Raw genomic sequence first — 20,004 nt, forward strand, 5'->3', positions numbered from 1 at the left:
CCACGAGGGAAAAAATATGCAAATTAGTTTGAGGGTAAATTGAATTCGAGGGGGTGGAGGTGGGAATACAAAGGGAAAGGTGACTGAGAAGTGTGAATGAGGACGTAATCTGATGCCTCCACCCCCCCCCCCCCCCACCACAATGCCCTGAGGGGCCCTCCTGGCTCTTCAGTTCCCATTATTTGAAACACTTCAGTACCTCCCTGGGGATTTATCCATAATAGCACTTGCCCCATCTAGGGACCACTAGTGTGGCTAGACTTAGTGAGAGCTGATAGAACTGAAAGTTTCTTCCTAAAAAGTAGCTCCCTGGGGATTTATCCATAATAGCACTTGTCTCCTCTAGAGACCACTAGTGCAGCTAGACTTAGTGAGAGCTGATAGAACTGAAAGTTTCTTCCTAAAAATATTCAGGTCTCACTTGGGTTATGAACCTATGGATGGAGCTCGACAGGAGTTGCAAAAAAAAGTCTTGTTTCCCCTCCCATCTCTACAACAACCCCTCCAATCCTCACACTTCCACTTTCTCCATGCGTTCTTGCTTATACATGTTTTGCATCCCACCTATTTACAAGCATGCCTACTTATTACAGTCCACTAATCTCATCAGCTGAAATATCACGTCATCACCTTATTTTACTTTCCTTTTAGTGTCTTGGTTTCTCTTTGCACTGAACACCAAATTACAAGAAAGCTTCAAATATGCCTGAAGTAACAGTCCTTGATTATGGAGCAGGGAATATCCGAAGCCTTGTCAATGCTTTGAAACTCCTTGGGTATAGTGTAACCTTTGTAAAAGAAGCTGGAGATATTCTAAGAGCTGAAAGACTAATTTTCCCAGGTGTTGGAGCATTTGGAAGTGCTATGGCTCTCCTTGAACGCAGTGGTTTTGTTGAACCACTCAAGACCTACATTCAACAAGACAGGCCTTACTTAGGAATTTGTCTTGGTCTTCAGACCTTATGTAAGGGAAGTGAAGAGTCCCCTGGAACAGAAGGCTTATCTCTAATACCTGCAACTGTATCACACTTCAACAAGGCAAAAGGTCTTGCTGTTCCTCATATGGGATGGAATGGACTTAAAATTCACAAGGGATCTGATCTTTTTCCGACTGGTTTCTCCAGTGAAGAAAAGGTATACTTTGTTCACTCTTATGCTTTACATTTAGAAAGCAAAGAACTGGATGATTGGGTTCTTGCCACTACTGACTATGGAGAGGAGTTTGTCAGCATTGTGCAGAAAGGAAACATTGTTGCCACTCAGTTTCATCCTGAAAAAAGTGGCAGTTTGGGAATAGAAATAATTAAGAACTTCTTGAATAACTTTCCCATTGGTAACAAGCCTGTTACCATTCCATGTGAACTGCCAGTTGTCAGTGAATTCACTCAGCTTGGTTGTCGTGTAATTGCTTGTCTTGATGTCCGAAACAATGACCAAGGTGACCTGGTAGTGACTAAAGGCGAACAGTATGATGTGAGAGAACAGTTTATCATGGAGAGTAATCAACCTGCCGCTAAACCAAAAGGTGCTGTGAGAAACCTGGGCAAACCTGTTGAGCTGGCACGCCGGTACTACAAGGAAGGAGCAGATGAAATAGTGTTTTTGAATATCACAAGCTTCAAAAACTGTCCACTTAACGATCTTCCAATGTTAGAGGTTCTTCGTCAAGCGTCTGAGAATATTTTTGTTCCCTTGACTGTTGGAGGTGGAATTCGTGACATGCAGGTGCCGGGCAATAACAGTGACCCCTCCACAATAAAGCATCACACTGCTGTTGAAGTAGCAGCTGAATACTTCAAATCTGGTAATTTGAACTTGTTGTAATCATGAGACTATGTAACTAAATCTTAGTTATTTACAAAATACATAACAAATTGACAGCTCTAATTTTCAACTTATGGCCAATTGCATTACCACACAATTGGCCATTAACTAGCTAACAATAACATTATTGCCATTTTGTGCCATTTTTGGGAACTTTTATTCCCTGACAAAAAAACAATGATGACTACATTAAAAGTTCTAAAGAACTCAGGCTTATAGGTCAGTGGGTCATTGCACAATGGTTCTTGAAAGCATATGAACCATTTCTTAGGGTGCGTTTCTTCAGGAAAATCCAAGATTGGATTCTTAAATCCAAACATAAATTTTGCGATTCTTTATGAAACAGATTTATCTAAGATCACATGAATCATGTCACATCAAAGGAACTGAAGAATCCTTGACACACCATGATCTGAGTGATTTTGGATTAATCTGTTCAGTAAAGAAATGCAAAATCTGTTTTGGGATTTAAGATTACTTTAGACCTTCAAGGGCCTATTTTGTACCAAATTCAAGACTTCTACTTTATCTGAATTTTGTAAAAAAATTATTTTAAAAACTTAAAACGCAAACGAGTTATCCACAATTTCGTAAAAATTTAAAACAAGTCAATGAACCTCAAACTGTGATAAGCCAATTAAAATGTGTCAGCCTTTGAGTTGAGCAGGCACAATTTTTGCGGCAACTGATCTCGTCCGCGGAGTCTTATTTCGCTTCTTTTGTTTATCCCTTACATCGTGCAATTTCTCGCACAGAAATCTGCACTTTTGTGGATTGTTTTCGTCTCTTAAGTGATAGACTAGGCAATTTTGCACGGTCTTCGCGTTCCCACATTTGAACGGAAGCACAAATCGCAAGGATCCGCAAGCGAATGTTTTGTCAATTGGTTTAGTGAAGTTGATTGCCGCAGAATTACCGGCAAATTTAATCGCTGATATCTAACAAAACAGCTTCTCTAAATGCTCCTTTCCTCTGCTTCGAAGAGTGTTTTTCCATATTCTAGTAAAACAAACAGGCCAATGAAATATGCGTTTAGAATTTTTTAAAAACGTGTAAATATCCTCACTCGACTCGGTAGGCCTGTTTTAGGCTATTCCGGTATCATTCCTCATTTTTCCCTTGTCCTTCTTTACCATTTATCTGCTGATTCGTTTTATAAGCTGCTGAATGTTTTCACGGCAGACTTCGTTACTCCCGATGTAAGATATAAAGATGTACTGTAGATGTAAACATTGCACATTCATTCCTGGGAAGCATCACTGTAGCCCACCGGAGAGTTTAAAGCTGCGTTTCATTGGTTGGTAGCATGGCCACATTCACAACCGCTTCAGTGAGGCGCAAAAACTGTGAATTTCTTTCAAGGCTGAAAACTCAAGGGTTATTTTTGCGTGAATTACCTTTATTCAAATGAATTAACAGGGTATGTAGATTTATCGGATTTAAACAAAACTTGGCCAAAATCTTTGTCAGATATTAGCGCACCAAACGGTGTGAGGCTTTTGCAAAAATCAAAATATTTTTCCTGTGACGTCCCATTGAGTAACAGCAGTCAGAAAATTTTCTATTGTCCAACTTTAAAAGGGATTTCCTAAGCAACCAATAGAAATATCAAAAAAGCCTGACACACTTTGTTAGCCCATCAACTTCTGATTGATAATGTCCAGTCAGTTTGGATGTCCGCGGTAACACAAAGACTGGTAATTTGGTTTAGCAAGTATGGTCATTTTTGCATTTAAAGGCTTGCGTGTGCCTATCAAAACAAAAGTAGAAAAACATATTGCTATTTGTGGAATCTACAGTTTCTTAGCTTTACAATGATAAATAGTTTACTGTGGTTTTCTTTAAAGCAGCATGTAAAGAAAGCATTTTCTGGAAGGCACCCCTGAAGGTCTACAGTAACCTTAAGAATCCAACCTTAGATTTTCCTAACAAAAAGCACTGCAGCATTAGCAGCCATGCGTCATAGATTAGTATTTACCATTCTTAAAACCGTTTTGTGTTATTCCACATTGGCGGCTGCAAAGGAGACTAGACAGTATGAATGGAGTATAGTCAAACCTACTTTTGGAATGCCCCATTATTACAGGCAGTGTTTCAGGCTCTTACTTGCCAACATACATTTTCTCTTAAGTTACCCTGGTACTTCTGTCTGTTTACATATTATTAGTGTTGTATGAGAAATGAATGGAGACCAGTAATTAGAATTTGGATGTTGACATCCAACTATTAAATTATTCCCACAGGAGCAGACAAGGTATCCATTGGCAGTGATGCAGTGTATGCAGCAGAGAACCACATTTCATCTGGTGGGGTCATGACAGGCAAAACTTCCATTGAAACAATAGCTTCTGCATATGGTCAGCAAGCAGTAGTGATCTCTGTGGACCCAAAGAGAGTGTATGTTACATCCCCTGATGCTGTGCAGCATCATGTCATCAAAACAAAATACCCTGGTCTAGGAGGTGAGGAATTCTGTTGGTACCAATGTACAGTGAAAGGCGGGCGGGAGACACGAGATATTGGAGTGTATGAAATGGTGCAGGCATGTGAAGCTCTTGGTGCTGGAGAGATTATGCTCAACAGTATCGACAAAGATGGGTAAGGGCTTGATACAGCATTTAGTTTGTCACTTTGTGGTAAATGTACTCTTAATCAATTATAATCCTAACTTACTGTTCAAACCATGAATTGAGAAATTGCAACACACACAATAATCATTTAGTAAACAACTTATTGCCCTTCGAGTTCAATATGTACCCCAATTTTGTTTCCTTTAAACTTGTTCTTTGTGCTAGCAGATTTTTCAGCCAATAAGAATTGAAAGATAAAAAGTATTGTCAATGGACATTTCGATGCGTCAAGCATCATTCTCAAGACTGAGGTCATTAATGCTAATGTCAAAGTTGTTGTCTAGGAGTCGAGTTTGAAATGTATGGCACTACTGTTTTAACAAGCAACTCATTATCCTAATAAGAACTGAGAATTGTCATTAATACAGATGACTAATAATAATTTAATCTCTCTATATTAGGACCAATAATGGATATGACCTTGAATTGGTTTCCATGGTGAAGGCAGCTGTTGGTATCCCTGTGATTGCCTCTAGTGGTGCTGGTCATGTTACTCACTTTTCCGAGGTGTTCCAGACTGCCCATGCAGATGCTGTGCTTGCTGCTGGAATATTCCATCGAAATACTGTTTCTATCACTGATGTTAAAAAGCACTTACTAAGTGAAGGAATTCCAGTCAGGATGGATACAGAAAATTGAAAACCTTCCACCAGTATATGGTTGCATTCTCGTGTACAGAAGTAATGCACTCATAGTTCCAGATCAGTTTTAAAGGGAAGGTGTCAAGGATTTCTGGGTTCTTGTAGTCAAACTTATCAGGTTCACCCGAGACCCCTTTCCTATTTGGAATTCTGATATGTAAAAGAAAAATTCTTGGTAAAACTAGTTATTATTTAATTAATAATAAGCTTATCTGTAACAAAATTCTTCATCTTGATTGGTTCTCTGCGTGCCTAGGTGCACAGTGACATGGGTGTCCAATTACAGGTATTCAATTTCAACTTTTTGTAATATTTGGATACCTGTAATTGGATTCCTATGCCATTCAAACGTCAATTACATGAGTTTAATAGCTTCCCTCTTAATGTTGCCTATAGTTTTTAGAACTTACAGAAAACACAACTGACTTTTTCACTCAAAAGGAGTTCTCAAAGGCAATAATCTCAAAATTTGATATTGATATGAGTAATTACTAACTGAACCTGATGTTGTACAATTCAGGGAGAAATTGTAGATAGTCATTTTGAGAGACATTGCTTTAAAATGTGAAACTGAAAAGCTTCCAACACGTATCAATTTTCAAATGTCATAGGTATGCCTCTGAACTATAGCTTATTTAGCAGGTCTTAGTACATAGTTTGATGTGAAACAAGTCTTGCATTCCATGTGCATCTCAAAAAAGAAATTGGAAAATAATGGGGGCGGTCAACCATGCCTTAGATAGAAGGGGGTCACAATTTTGTGCCTTCAATGAGCAGATCTTTAGAAGGCAATTTTTGTGGCAAAAATTCATAGAAATTTCTCAAATATTCACAAAGTTATGACATTGTGTGCCAAATGGTAAACCAGACACTGCAGTAAGATTTTCAAGATCCAGGTGATTGAGATCTCCTCCACCCACTATCACGCCTTCAGGATTTAGTTCCAAAATATCACCATGATATCAGTCAAATAATCAATTAGCTCATTCTCTGCATGGGTAGTTTTTGGCAGGTGATAAACACCACACATAAGCATTTTATGGCCAGAAGGAAGATCAAGGTGAAGTTTCTGTACTGTACCCGAGACCTTCACATTTTATGCAATGCTATGACAATAGCATCTTGTATGTTAATATTTATGAACAGAAGTTCCAGGTGTTTTAGTATCTAAAAACCTTACCTCTAAAATGTTACCTCTGAATTATATTTACCTTGTCACCCTTTTAGAAAAGGAAGAAGCTATACTTAAGAAATACAGTTCAAACATGTGGAAGTCAAGATATAGCTGTTTTTAATTCTTCCAAAATGTATCCTAGTTTCTAGCTAGCTTCTGAAACCAACTACAATTACATAGTTACATAGAAAATGATAGGACTCATAGACATTCATATTAAATAAAGTAATACCGGTATGTAATATAATTACAGTTATTCATCACCACAATAATTAAATGCTGAATAAAATATCCTTGTAAATTATATTTCTGTGTGAAAGTGGGTTGATTGCTTTTTGGAGATAGGACTTAAAGCAACTTTCCTTTTGTTTATACATATGCCTCCGATTGCTCAAGCTTCACTCTCTCAAACTCATTAATAATTCATTAACTTGAAGTTAAAACAAAGAAAATCACAACCATGACGGAAGTTTGGATACTCGGTCTTAATTAGCATAGATTTTGACGATTTCACTTCTCCATGTACTCCTTAGTTTTTGTTTCAATTGAGAAGACATCAAACACTTGAGACAGTGTTTCATCGGCTATCCAAACACCTTGAATTTCATCAAAAATACTCTGCTGCACATCGTATTTTCAACTCTCTTCTCAGTGTTTGGATATCCCAATGAAACACTGTCTCCCATGTTTGATGTATTACTTGCACAACTTCTGGAAGAGGAATTGGTTGACATCATTCCTGAGTCAACCCCTAGCCTTGTAATTGTTGTTTTATTGTGTTCCTAATGGAACAAACAAACCAGGAAAAAATCTTGGAGAAATATTGTTCCCCTACACTGTAAGTATTTCCCCATTTCGGTTCATATGGAACACTTTCATTGCAGAAGCAAATATTATTTCCAAGAAAAAATTATTTCTGAATTTTTTGCTTGTTATGCTCACAAGATAGGGAGATAGAGTTAGTCCGTCAATTCCTCAAGGAACTAAACACTCCTAGTCAGAGCTCAACATTGCAACCCCTGGGGTTGCCAATGTGACCGATTCTTTTCACTGGCGACTAACTTTTCATGCTTTTCACTGAAATACTTTTGCTGGCGACTCAATCTGAAAACTTAGTGGCCACCTGGCCCCAAGGTTTTTTCCAGAAAGTTGAGCCCTGCTGGTAGTTCTTTAGGAAATAATAATGATCATGGGTAACTTGTGAAGGACTAAGCTAGACAGCTAGTCTGAAGCACTGCTTACACTGAAGAGCTGCCAGACATGTAGTACTATTTCCAAGACATGTTCTATTAGAAAAACCTAATATACAAAAATTTTTACATTATCTTTTTCTTTGAAAGCACTCTCACACATAAACACAGAAATCAACTTTTTTTTCTGACATATCAGAAAACAAGTTACATCATGGGCAACCACTCCAGGAACCCAAGAAGTCCTGTTTACTTGTTCAACTGGGAAATGCCTAAAGCAAACAGTAATTTCCACATTATCCACATTCCATTAACGTAACATAAATATAATTAATTTTGCTCCATCTTTAAGCATTAGTATTCGCTGCAAATTTACATCCTTCAAAAGTCAAGAAATTTAACTGGAACATTTAATTCTTCAAAGGCAAACTGGATTTCTGTCATCTGCCTCTGTTTACAATCAGTAGAAAATTAATGGTTTTAAGCATTGATAAAATTGAAAATATGAAAATAAATTTATTATGTCACAACATGCAAAAAAATGCCACATACAATAACATAAGTTGGTGTTCCTTCTTCAGCCAAGGAAGCAATGTTTTATGTCCAGAACAGTTCCATGCCTGCATGTGAAAGTGGTTTCTACATTTGTCTAAGAATTTTATTAATTTTTCTTTACTGTGAAACTCAGAAAACAATGAACACCAGAAATATTTATGGAATTTTACTGACTAACAAGGAAAAAGCCAACTAAGGGTGAGAAAAAAATCCAAACAACCTGTAGTAATTAGTTCGTGGTTTTGAGGTTTGTTTGGGTGTCCTGAACTTTATCGTGATTGGTCAGTGTACAATTGACCTGGCAGAATCAAATCAAAGTGTTCACAGTTTTCTGAGTTTCACAGTATCAGGATATGCCATTTTATATTAAAAATTATCAGTCTACTTGTCAAAATAAAGTTAAGAAATTTATCATTTTATGCTGTTGGCTGCATTACAGACTTCACAACTTTAACTTGACTGTTTCTTGTATTTTATACATGTATACTAAGTTATTTTAATTGTTAATATGTCATCAGCTAATTGTTTGGTTGTGTAACTTTTTCAGGTGATTTGCAGCTCTCTGAGTTATGTTTAATGCTGCATGAATTGCATTTAAGCCAGGTTCCTCCATCAGTGATAAGCCACAGAGTCCAAAATATGTGTGCAGGGCATCTGAAAACAAATAAAACAAAAATATGGAACATCCGTGGACTTGCTTGACAAAAAAAAACTTTTAAGTACCCTCAACCCCTGTGTTACAACATTTATCATGATCACCTTTGTCGTACCCAAAATTGAATCAGGTAACATCATTCTGTCAAGATCAAACTACAAAACGAAAATTTCTGTGTTGGAGTATGTCGAATCCTTTTCCATTTTGCCAAAATCTACTGAAAAAGAAATGCTCATTTTCATACAAAAATGGAAAAGCTGATTGCTCTGTCTCAAGATAAATGCTGAAAATATTGGCAAGTTTCACACTGATAACACAGCCAGCGCTAAAGAGACCTTGCATATTAATGTCTTTGAATGGCTGTTATATACATTTTACTACAGGAAATCATAATTATACAGCTAACTATCACTTGTGATGAATGGAAACCAGCATGCGACAATTTCTCTAACAAATTTCATCTGTGGAATATGTTTACCTGGGTGGTTACCAGGCCACTTGCTAAAGCCACCTGTCACTGTTGCTTGGGTTGACATGAGATAATCCCGATTGGCTGGGAAATCCACACACGAGAATGCACCAAGCAGCTAAATAAAGACAAATTATCAATCATTGTATAACAACATGCATCTTGTTGAGAATCTGTTAGAAGGATAGAAAACAGATCCTCACTTTGATGTTATTAGCACAACATTTTCACCAACATGGAGCTAGTCTATCAAAGATTACCTTGTGACATTTTGTTCTATATTATCTCCAACACCCATTTACACACCTGGTAAATGGACTAAATGTTGTTTTGAGATCTGGCTTGCAACAGGCATCTATTCAATCTCAAGACCGATTTATAGCGTACACTAACAAAATAATACAACTGTATAGCATCATTTTACAAATTCAAAATTTAGATATGCAGCTTTTTTTTTCCACATGATAGCCAGATTTGGCTAACATGTTGTTGCCACTCAATTCGGATCATGTCATGATTCATTTGGGAGGTTGCAATTGTCCTGTTTCTACAGACTTCCATGCAATCAGTTGCATTTGACTTATTATACAATTGTAACCTCCCAAATGAATCATCACATGATCTGAATTGGGTGACAGCAAGGATTTAAACATGTTAGGCAAATTCGTCAATTCAAATCAACGTCAACAGCCTTGAAAAAATACAAACAAATGCAGGAAAAAGGGTTGGCTTTCTAAATCCTCATAAAATTAGTAAATTCAGCAAGATGTTCAGTTTTTGCAATAAACACGTCTACACTGTTTACATCCCTTACTTCTAATGAAGCTCCTAGCCAAAATGAGTAACAGGTATCAACTGGCTTGTTAGGACGCCCTTGAAAACCAGACTTCTGACGAAACAGACACCACTTTTTTATTTGTTCCAGTTCATTTGCCTCAAAGCAAGATTCCAGACGATTCATCAAGACAAGTGACGCTAATGCACAGAATGTTGATCCACCTTAAATAGAAAAGAGAGCAAGATATCATCAAAAACAAGAAGCATGAAGGTGCCTTGCACACTAAAACAAGGCCTTAAAGTTTATAACTGTTTAATCTTAATTTGTGAAAGCAGTCACACACCTCAGACGTCTGGTTTTGTATAATTCAAAGCCAACTATGTAAGAACTTCCCCACAACAAAATGTCTCGATTTAGTCTTGCATGAATCGCCAATTCAGTGAACTTTGCTAATTATCTTGTGGTTGCAGTTATCCTTAGTCTGTTTCATGTTATGTTACTACATAAAGTACAGTTTATTTGGATTTAAAATAAATTACTGTCATGCAGTGACAATCAGGCCTCCTACTAATTATAAGATGTCATTGATAGTACTGTGGTTATGTTATGTAGAACAACATTCTTGGCAAGGTTTCCAATGTTTTTCTTGGGTAAATGATGAGTAGGTTCTTAGCTGAATCAGTAACGGGAACAAGTAAAAACATAGGGTGAATCACCACCCACCCTACCCCATTAAAAAATGCTTGCAGAGTACAAACCAGGTTCGGTTGTGACCAATTAAAATAAAACTAACCATGAGCTTCCAAGCTTGGTCCTTGGCCAAATCCTGAGTCATATGACTAACAAGAAGAAAACAAGTGATAAGTTAATAAAGATGGTAAATTTTAAGCTCGGTAATGAAATGTGAAGGTGAATTAATCAACATGACACGAGCGTGGGACAAAGAAATATTCTGAGTCCCCGACAGGAATCGAACCCATGACCTCCCGAACACTGGGCGGGCGCTTTAGAACCATAATAATATTGACAAGTCAAGACACATACAGCTGTACCTAATATACATGTTGTGACTCAAAATCCCTTGGTACAATTTGGTATGTTTTGCTGTTTGTTCTGGTAATAAATTACAATACACCATAACAATGCAACATACCAAATTGTACCAGGTAAAATTGAACCACAACATATATCTGGCAACTCTCATGCCTTAGAGGCATGTATCATGCCTGCAGGTCAAGAACTTTGATCTCATGCCCACTCATGCCAGCTACCAACCAAAATCTTTTCCATGCAGCTGAAATATTTGAGCTGTTTACAGCCCTAATCAACCCACTTTTGAAAAATATTTCAATGCCAAGCAATGGGAAAAAAAGAAAAAAATCCATGTACATGGGACAATGCACTTCCCAATTCTTTAATTTTCAAGGGAAAACTTAGTCTCCTTCGCAGTTGTTATTAGGGTTATCACACAATGCTTCTCCCCAACCTTAATAGTACCTACAAGGGAGACTAGGGACAACTCTGACAACAGCATTATGTTGGGTGAAAAACATCCTGGGACTGGGACTGAATAATGATCAAAACAACCTAGGAAATCTTCAGAACATTCTTGGAATGCATAATGAACTAAAAAAAGAGTTTATTACCCTACTTTTCTTGATGTACTGAACAACACGAGGAATATCCACACCACTCCAGTCATTTAAAATGTAGCTAATACAACAAGCACAGTAGATAAACCGCATATCATTCTCACTGCCATCTGTAGTGGGTTGGAAGCTGTAAAACAGTAACAATGCGTTGTCAATGAGATACATGCTCATGACCATAAAACTGATCTGAGATATAGGTTGTTGGTTGGGTGATACACATGAAAAATCATTCCAATTTCATATAAAATGATGCAGAAGGCAAGCTCATATTCTCTCACTGGATAACACTATCCACTGGATAAATCACTATCCACTGGATAAATCACTATCCACTGGATAACTGTTAACAAAACAAACCACACTATCTGCTGGATAGTGATTTATCTGGTGGATAGTGTTATCCAGCTTTTGAACAACTGGGACCTGCCATTTTCACATGGGGTGCCCACCCCAGGCCATCTCCTAAATCCTAGCTGACGATATAAAAACAGGTCAAAGATGATTTTTACCCTAAAAACCCAAATTGCTTTACAGGACTACCAGCAGCTGCCAGGGATTTGATATGGCATGTATGTCTGATAGCACACTCAAATTGTTCCGACAACTTCTTCAAATTCTGACCTGCCATCAGGAAGCTGTAATGTCTTTAAGGCTTCAATAATAGCTGGTCTGTTGACTCGTGATAAATCATCTCCTAAGATAAGCAGGCTGGCTAAAGCTGTGTATGTCATGGCGATATGGCTGCAGTCATACTCACATGCACCCTTTAAAGAAAAACAACTTTAACGGTTACATTAAACCTTCAGCTCCAAGCAAAAAACTTAATGAAATAGAAGGAATTCAGTCTATGAAAGAGAGATGCTGCAGACGCTTGTTGACATATAATGGGAAAAGCAAGCACTCTGAGAGAATACAAAGGAACCAAATGTGATGATTCCAGGCCATAAAAAAATAGCATTTTTTTTAAATGACCAGAAACCAGAAAATGGTCAGAAAAACATGAAGGATTACTTTTTATTTTGGCTATCATCAATTCAAACCAAATGCTAAAAAGAGTATTCCACAGGTTTGAAGAACACTGTAATATCACAATATAAGATTAGAATTACCTAAAAATACAGTATGAAAAATTGGCCAATACCGCAATGATGCAAACCCCAACATCCCCTCCATTGTAAAGCTACAACCTTGCAATTTAAATTTCACTCAAAATAAGTTGGCACTTGTTAAATACTGCATAATTATAGATTTGTCATCTACCTGTAAAAGTTGCCTGTTACGGGCTGTTGTGGATGATCCACGGAACCCACATCTTAGCATACTTGCATTATCTGAAATAAGTAACAGATTTGGAGCTCTTATTTTCAAAATAATTCCACAGTCCTGTAATATATATCAGACCTAAGTTTAACAAATTACATTGAACTACTTACTAGATTTGTCTGGAAGCTTTTGGTTGGAGTAAAACCATTCAATAATATCTTTTTTGTCTTTTTCTACTAAGTGAAGTGAATTTAAAATATCAAGACCAGAGAGTGCAAAAAATGCCACAGTCACCCTGTAATAAGACACAAAAAAATCACACATTTAAACCTGAATAGATTATGAAATTACATCAGCCTTCAGGTGATTTCGTAATTTCCTATAGGATGTAAGGCCCTTTTAGGCCTGGGGGGATGGGGTACTCCTTATAATGGTCTATACAGTGAGGCTGCACCCGAAAGGGCTACCTGTTTCAGGCTCCAGGTATATAAAAGGGAAGGGATTTCACAATTTGAGGTATATGAAAGGGTAGGGAAATCTGTCATTTAGTTATCTTAAACGGCCTTTTATTAAAATATTTTGAACAGACACAAATTACAGCTGTATCATTTCATTTATTAGACACTACATGAAAATATGAGGCACAGTGGCCTCATGGTTAGTCTGCTCATCTCCGGATCGAGCAGTCTGGGTTTGAGCCCTGGCCGGGGACATTACATTGTGTTCTTTATAAAGATTATAATTATTGTTTAATTTATACATTTGTAGATATTTTTGCTTGTATACAACCGAGTAGAATTTACCATATAAATAAAGTGATCTATCTATCTGTCTGTCTGTCTGTCTGTCTGTCTGTCTATCTGTCTATCTGTCTATCTGTCTATCTGTCTATCTGTCTATCTATCTATCTATCTATCTATCTTCTTGGGCAAGACACTTCACTCTCACAGTGCCTCTCTTCACCCGGGTGTATAAATAGGTACCAGCAAATCTAATGCTGGGGGTAACCCTGTGATGGACTAGCATCCCATTTAGGGGGGAGTATTAAAATACTCCTGGCTAGACACTTCATGCTACAAGAACTTGGATAAGCTCCAGCCTGATGGGCCACTTGGCTTGTATGCAGACTTCACATACTTTCATGAAAATCACAGAAAGGCTTCCTTTTTTGTGATTTGTTCATAATATGGGCATGTTATCAAAGTATGCGAGAGGGGTGCTGTTTTTCAATTGAAGATATATGAAAGGGGTACTTTTTCTGTCAAAATTGTATACAAAAGGGTAAGGGATCAAGGACCTCAGGGAAGTACCACCCCATATGGAATTTTGTAGAGTACCCCCTTTCCCTCCCCCCCCCCCCCCCCCCGCCCTCCACCACCAGGCTGTTGGGTAGGATTCCACCAAGTGACCGGGCGTTGAAACAGCGATATGGAGACTGATTAGATCTAGATCAGACAATGAAAGACATGACTCGTATTGAAATTCTGAAAACAATGTGAGGACCTTCCAAAACTGTGCCATGAAAATGTTTGAAATTCTGATAGAACTTCATCTTACAAAATATTGAGTCAAAATATTAACCTTTAACCTTTATTAATAAAATTAAACATGATGAAATGTGAGCTAAAAGTCGGGCTACTGACATAACTGAAGATTAAAAGAAAGTCTCTATGCATGATTTCATTCACCCAAGAGGAAATATTCTCATACTTTACCACTGTGGCAAATAATTGAACTGTCACAGATGCATACCTAGCCTTTACACAGTAATACACCAACAGCAACAGTCATAGATGATAGTCATTCAACCTTCTTTTAACATCATTTCACTCATGTCTTTGAAAGCTTGTGATACTTACGTAACTATAGTACCGCAGAAACTTCCAAATTCATAGCTGTTGCGTCCTGTATTGTTACTCAAATAAACTTAAGCCTAATGAACTTCAATGATGAAGTTTGTTTGTAAACACAATTTTTAATTACTTAAAAAAAGTTACTGTTTAAACCTCTTTAAGATTACAGCTCATCTGTTGATGACAACACTACACATACACCTCACATCTACTCATCTTTCACAGAAGCGTAAGGAGAGGAAAAGAAAATTGCTGTCAAAGTAAACCAGACATGTAAGAAACTACCGGGAGAACAGAGCAAATAAACGCCAAAGATAAACTTTCCGAGGGGTACAATACCGTATCTGTCAATTACTCTATGTACAAACCTGCTAGTATCTAAAGAGGAATATGCTGCGGGTAGTACATCAAGGCATCGTTTAAAGAATTTTACATGCTTCTTACAAACAAAATCGTCATTAACACTAGGTTTCTTCTCATTTTCCGTGTCCATCCTAAGGCTTCCAAAAGATGCAAATCTTCTTCATGTAAGTGACACTGATGTACCGGTAAAAGCAAAGAGAGTGCACTGGGAATGACAGCCACAGGTTATCCACCCAACTCGCAATGGGTCCACTAAACAGGCGGCCGGCGGATGCAAATTCAAGCACAAGAAAAAGATACTTTAGAGGACATTACAGTCCACTTCTTATAAACTAAGCTGAGGGCTAAACTCGCTGAATATCTCCCGAGGTCTTCCAGGTATGGACTGTGGGAAGCTACATGAAGCAAGGTCGAGTTCTGACTTAGCATGCTCGCGACATGTGATGATCTATGGCAAAAGAAAATGTTTCTTTTAACTTTGATCATCATGAAAGTTGGATACAATTGTACGTGGAAAACTGTTTCTTATTCTCAGTGTATCTTGAGGATAAATTTAATTGTTTATTCACGGTACAGTCAGTAAAAACAATCTTCTCTTTTAAAACTGGTTTTATTATTATAAGTTTACAAGCTTTGAAAGTACAATTCTGTGTCCCCTGAAGATTCAGCTGATTTTCATTACACGCACATTTGACTACTAAGAGAAATCATTCATAAACAAATCCCCCAGGTTTGTTTTTCTTTCGTCCCTTCACAAGCCTTAAGCGCGATATGAAATAAAATAATTCTAGATTGCGGAAAACGGGTGGTAAACACATCACAGTCTGTAAAGTCCGTTAAGGACTTATTGGCATGCCTGAAAAAAATATTTCCGAAATTACTTAGAGTCTTCAAGCTCAGAAATTTCTCTGTCGACGTGAAAAAAAGTAAGACAACTTTAACGTAACCCTTGGAATATCTGTTAGTCAAGGTATTCGGTGCATGAACTCTTTAGTCTCTACGGAAACGCTTCCTCTGTACAAAAACACTCTCCAGTCGTTTGAACTAGTGCCAACCCAATTTTCCCTCGTTACGTTGTCCTTCATTAAAGAAGACAGTCTAGATAGAATCAAGCTAAACGTGCGTCCCGGCTCAAACTGTTTCAGTGTGGACACGCCAGGTTATCCTCTTGTGTAATTGTGTTGCGCTTGTCTATGTTTCTTCTTCTTGTTCCATATACGATCGACTCTAAAGCGACTATATTCACTAAGCTTGGCGCCGCACTTTGGGCAGGAATGAACGACGTTCTTGAGTCCATCCAATATGAATGGTATCCACATACAGCAGTAGCACCTGAAAAGAATATATCATTAAGAGTCAAGTTTTAGAAATTTCGAAACCGAGTCCATGCTCGGGGGGGGGGGGGGTACTCTTTTATATGGGCTATATAGGTATGTGCAGCCCCAAAGGGTATGGTTTTTCAGCCGTTTTGGTTATAGATAGGGTATCGAATTTAGCTGATTTTGGCCATTTTGGTCATAAATAGGGTATGGTTTTTGCAGTCTAGCCTTGATATGGGGATGTTTTTAAGAAGAAGCCACTTTTTCATCATTATCGAAAAGAAAACCAACAAAAACCTTTGACAAATTATGCTTACGGTAATTTAACATTGGTATGAACTAGGGAACTAATTATAACGCAGGTCGGAAACAGGGTTTTGATTTAAGGGTTAAGTCATTAATAGGGTTTCGAATTTTTGGTCAGGTCATAAATAGGGTTGGGAATATTGCAGATTTTGGTCATAAATAAGGTAAGGGTTTTGGGAAGCGGGCCACACACCCCCACCCGATTTTTCCGGGGCTAGCCCCCCGGGAGTCCATGTCTAGAGTATAACACGGCTTGTAGCGCACTTGTGTTTAACTTTAGAGTATGAGATATAGCTGTAGGAGAGTGAGATCTGCCGCACGTGAACTGCACGTGCCCGAATATGTAGATGGCAAGAGACTACAGACCATGTTTGAAATCCCCTGGGGACGTAGCTAGACAAAAATTATGACTGAGACAAATGTCTATGGTTTAAATTCTCTTCCAAATATTTAGCAGTGTTTTACACTCCTCCTCCAAAAAAAAATCAACAACAAAAAAGAAAAAAAATCACTAAGACAAATGCCTAGGTTTGCCTCATATTGGCTTCAACCCTTTTGGTGTTATCTTTCCACCAATTTTGTATTTATTGTTACTTTTTTGTAGGGATGCGTTATTTATAAACAGAATAAAGATTAGTCAATTTTAGATCCTCCAGGTGCGCTTGCTGAAGTTAGCTCCTCCTCTCACTGAAAAGTCCCATCGGGGAAGTGTCAGTATACTATTGTTTGTGTTTTGATTTTGTTCAGGCAAGAGACCATAATCTCTTGGTTCATGCTAGCAAACAATTTTGTAACCTAACGAAAACCACTAATGCATAACACCACGATACTAACCGGGCTTGCCTCACCAAAATGTTTCTTTTGCATAAATGGTCAAAATAGGTCACATGACACCACCCCACAGGACTAATTGAAATCCCAAGAAACTTTATGCGGCATAACAATTAGCAAGTGATATAGCGTCATATTCAAGGTCAAGGTTTTGAATCGTGCGCGGTTGGTTTTTTAAGAAATATTTTTTTGCTGCATAACGACTGTAGAAACATTCTTGAAACCCTTAGCTTCAAGATTGTCCTTCGAGTCTCATGATCGCCCCGAAAGTTTTTTTTTACGAGAAATAATTCGTTTTATCGGACGTCTTACAATGCAACAGCCCTTATCCTAGGAGATCCCGAGGCAGGAAGCTGGCGCAGAAAGAAGAGGACCTGGCAAAACTTGAAGCGAAGAACAGTGTCAAGAGCAGCTGAAAGAGTTCTTTTCGCCCGAGGTTTTCTAAAACTTCGTCATTACGGGTTCACTTGGTCTCGAATCAGCGAACTACCCCTTGGTCTCCGAAGAAGAACGACCTCCAGTATTTGTGTTAATGTTAACCTGAAGGGTACAGTGTTCTTATACACTGAACACAAACTTGATAACAACCCTAAATCGATAACGTGATCCGGAGCCCAGAAGCTGATCAGGATACTATTAAAGGCCAAGGAGCCGTGAGTTGAATCTGAATTCGGAATTGCCTGCAGATACCTCGGCCCGGAGGAATACACAACCAATTTAATCGAATATATTTTACTTATCGTCTTCACTATTATATATGTATCTACAGCATTTACAGAGAGTAAATTTATTTTTAAAGACGTTTTCATCTAAGTTAATTTATTGTCAATACTCGTATACTTAACTCAAAAAGTACAGATTCCTCGAGACTTACTGGATATGTGCAAAATCTCAACCTCACATTTATAATTTTGTTAAGTGTGGCAAAGAAAGGGTAGAGAAAAATCTGCTTTTATCAACGGCAAATAAAAGAAGACATTTTCTGCGTGTTTTTCTTCGCAATATCGGGAGCTTGAAAGAAAACAAAAAGAAACTAATTCAGCAGGTGGAGAAGCTGATGAAGTGATTGTGATGACTAACAATGGTCTGTTCTGTGACAGAACCACACGGGGTGTCCAAACCTTTATTACTCAATTATTATCTGAATAAAGTGTTTTGTCAACCATCAACATAACTGAGAGGTTTCAAGCCAAGATTGCAGCGAAATGATTGGCTCTTGTCGAGGTAAGATTCGTTTTAGATCGTGCGGCGCTTGTGGCACTAATTGATAAAGAGTGTTGTGTGTTCATATCGCGTCCAACAGATCGAAACACAGGGGAACGCAAGAACATAATGGAAGCGATCTTTTTTAAAAAATTGTGGTTCTCTGTTTTGCCATCTCTGCATTTACGATTAACCTAATCAAGTCGGCAATGTTTATGCTGCACACAGTAAACACGTTTTGCAAAACAACCTTGTTTGATTCAAATTAAAATCGGTGAAGTCTGATATATATATTGTATCTCATTTCCATGAAAACAAAGGAACAAACTCATTTAATTTACCTGACTTTTGATCAGGAATTCTTCACGACCCGGTCGCCGATTAAAATTCGCCCGGCAAATTCTATCAGATCTGATTAATTTAAATATTTCTGATTGATATAAATGAAAAAAAATCCATCGGCTTCTGCCAAACGCGCGGATGAAAAAAATTTCACGATACAGTTGTTTAGAAAACACCAAAATCTGGGAACAATTATATTTATAGCGACCTCTTGCAAACGAGTTTTCGCTTCAAAATACAGTTAGTCACCCTCTCGGAAAAGACAGTTTAAACGAAATATTCAATTAAATGTATACTTACTGAAATATACAGAGACAAGCTGATGTCCAATATGTGTATTTTCCAGATTTGAAACTCGTCCGAGTCACTATTTTTTCATGGCAGTAAGGACATGTAATGTAGACTGGAACGTCTTCGAACGCCGTTTCAGCATCGGAAGATTCACCGCCATCTGCTCCCGCAGCTGCTGGTTTCGCGGATTCTTCGCTTTCACGCGCTTTTTGCGACACCAGATGTATTCGTTCTTCGTCTGACATGTTTCAAATGAAACCCGAGAGAGAAAAAAAAAACACCTCGCTAAAAAATCGCAGACGCCGATTCAGATCTAAAAAGACTCTACTAATTCCCGACTACTCAGTTCTCAACTCTGTTTTGAAATTGTTACTTTAAACAACATGACATCAAACTAGTTTATCGTATTTCTTATTCGTTACCTGTTGTTTAGTTTAGGATTTGCTATTGGCCACAACAACATCCGCGCCTCTTTGTTCCTCTATTATGAAGCGAATATTTTTCGCTTAACTTAAGCCAATCAGCAGAAATCATTTCATTCTTAAGACTCCGACATGACGATAATAAATGTTGTTTCAGAATTATTGAAATAACAATATTTTATACGCTACATACAAATTAGATAAGTGCGTCTGAACGATTTAGCAAAAGAAAAATTGTACAAT

At 37.8% G+C, this 20,004-nt stretch overlaps 3 protein-coding genes across 3 annotated transcripts; 1 reads left to right on the forward strand and 2 right to left on the reverse strand.

Annotated features, from left to right (window-relative positions):
* The first annotated feature begins 128 nt into the window (after positions 1–128).
* Positions 129–6,651, forward strand: LOC145502782 (uncharacterized). Its single transcript, XM_081482164.1, has 3 exons — positions 129–1,804; positions 4,068–4,422; positions 4,856–6,651. The coding sequence occupies exons 1-3, from the start codon at positions 703–705 to the stop codon at positions 5,091–5,093; spliced, it is 1,695 nt and encodes a 564-aa protein (XP_081338290.1). The 5' UTR covers positions 129–702; the 3' UTR covers positions 5,094–6,651.
* LOC145502809 (geranylgeranyl transferase type-1 subunit beta-like) lies at positions 6,366–15,411 on the reverse strand. Its single transcript, XM_081482199.1, has 9 exons — positions 15,053–15,411; positions 13,002–13,126; positions 12,829–12,899; positions 12,190–12,332; positions 11,563–11,695; positions 10,710–10,755; positions 9,953–10,137; positions 9,148–9,256; positions 6,366–8,668 (listed from the first exon to the last, which is right to left on the reverse strand). Exons 1-9 carry the CDS (start codon positions 15,175–15,177, stop codon positions 8,529–8,531), a joined length of 1,077 nt encoding a protein of 358 aa, XP_081338325.1. The 5' UTR covers positions 15,178–15,411; the 3' UTR covers positions 6,366–8,528.
* A 122-nt stretch (positions 15,412–15,533) lies between these two features.
* On the reverse strand, positions 15,534–19,830 carry LOC145502817 (LITAF domain-containing protein-like). Its single transcript, XM_081482210.1, has 2 exons — positions 19,349–19,830; positions 15,534–16,379 (listed from the first exon to the last, which is right to left on the reverse strand). Exons 1-2 carry the CDS (start codon positions 19,582–19,584, stop codon positions 16,208–16,210), a joined length of 408 nt encoding a protein of 135 aa, XP_081338336.1. The 5' UTR covers positions 19,585–19,830; the 3' UTR covers positions 15,534–16,207.
* Positions 19,831–20,004: the final 174 nt, after the last annotated feature.

This window comes from Orbicella franksi, chromosome 1 (assembly GCF_964199315.1).
Source record: "Orbicella franksi chromosome 1, jaOrbFran1.1, whole genome shotgun sequence".
NCBI lineage: Eukaryota > Metazoa > Cnidaria > Anthozoa > Scleractinia > Merulinidae > Orbicella > Orbicella franksi.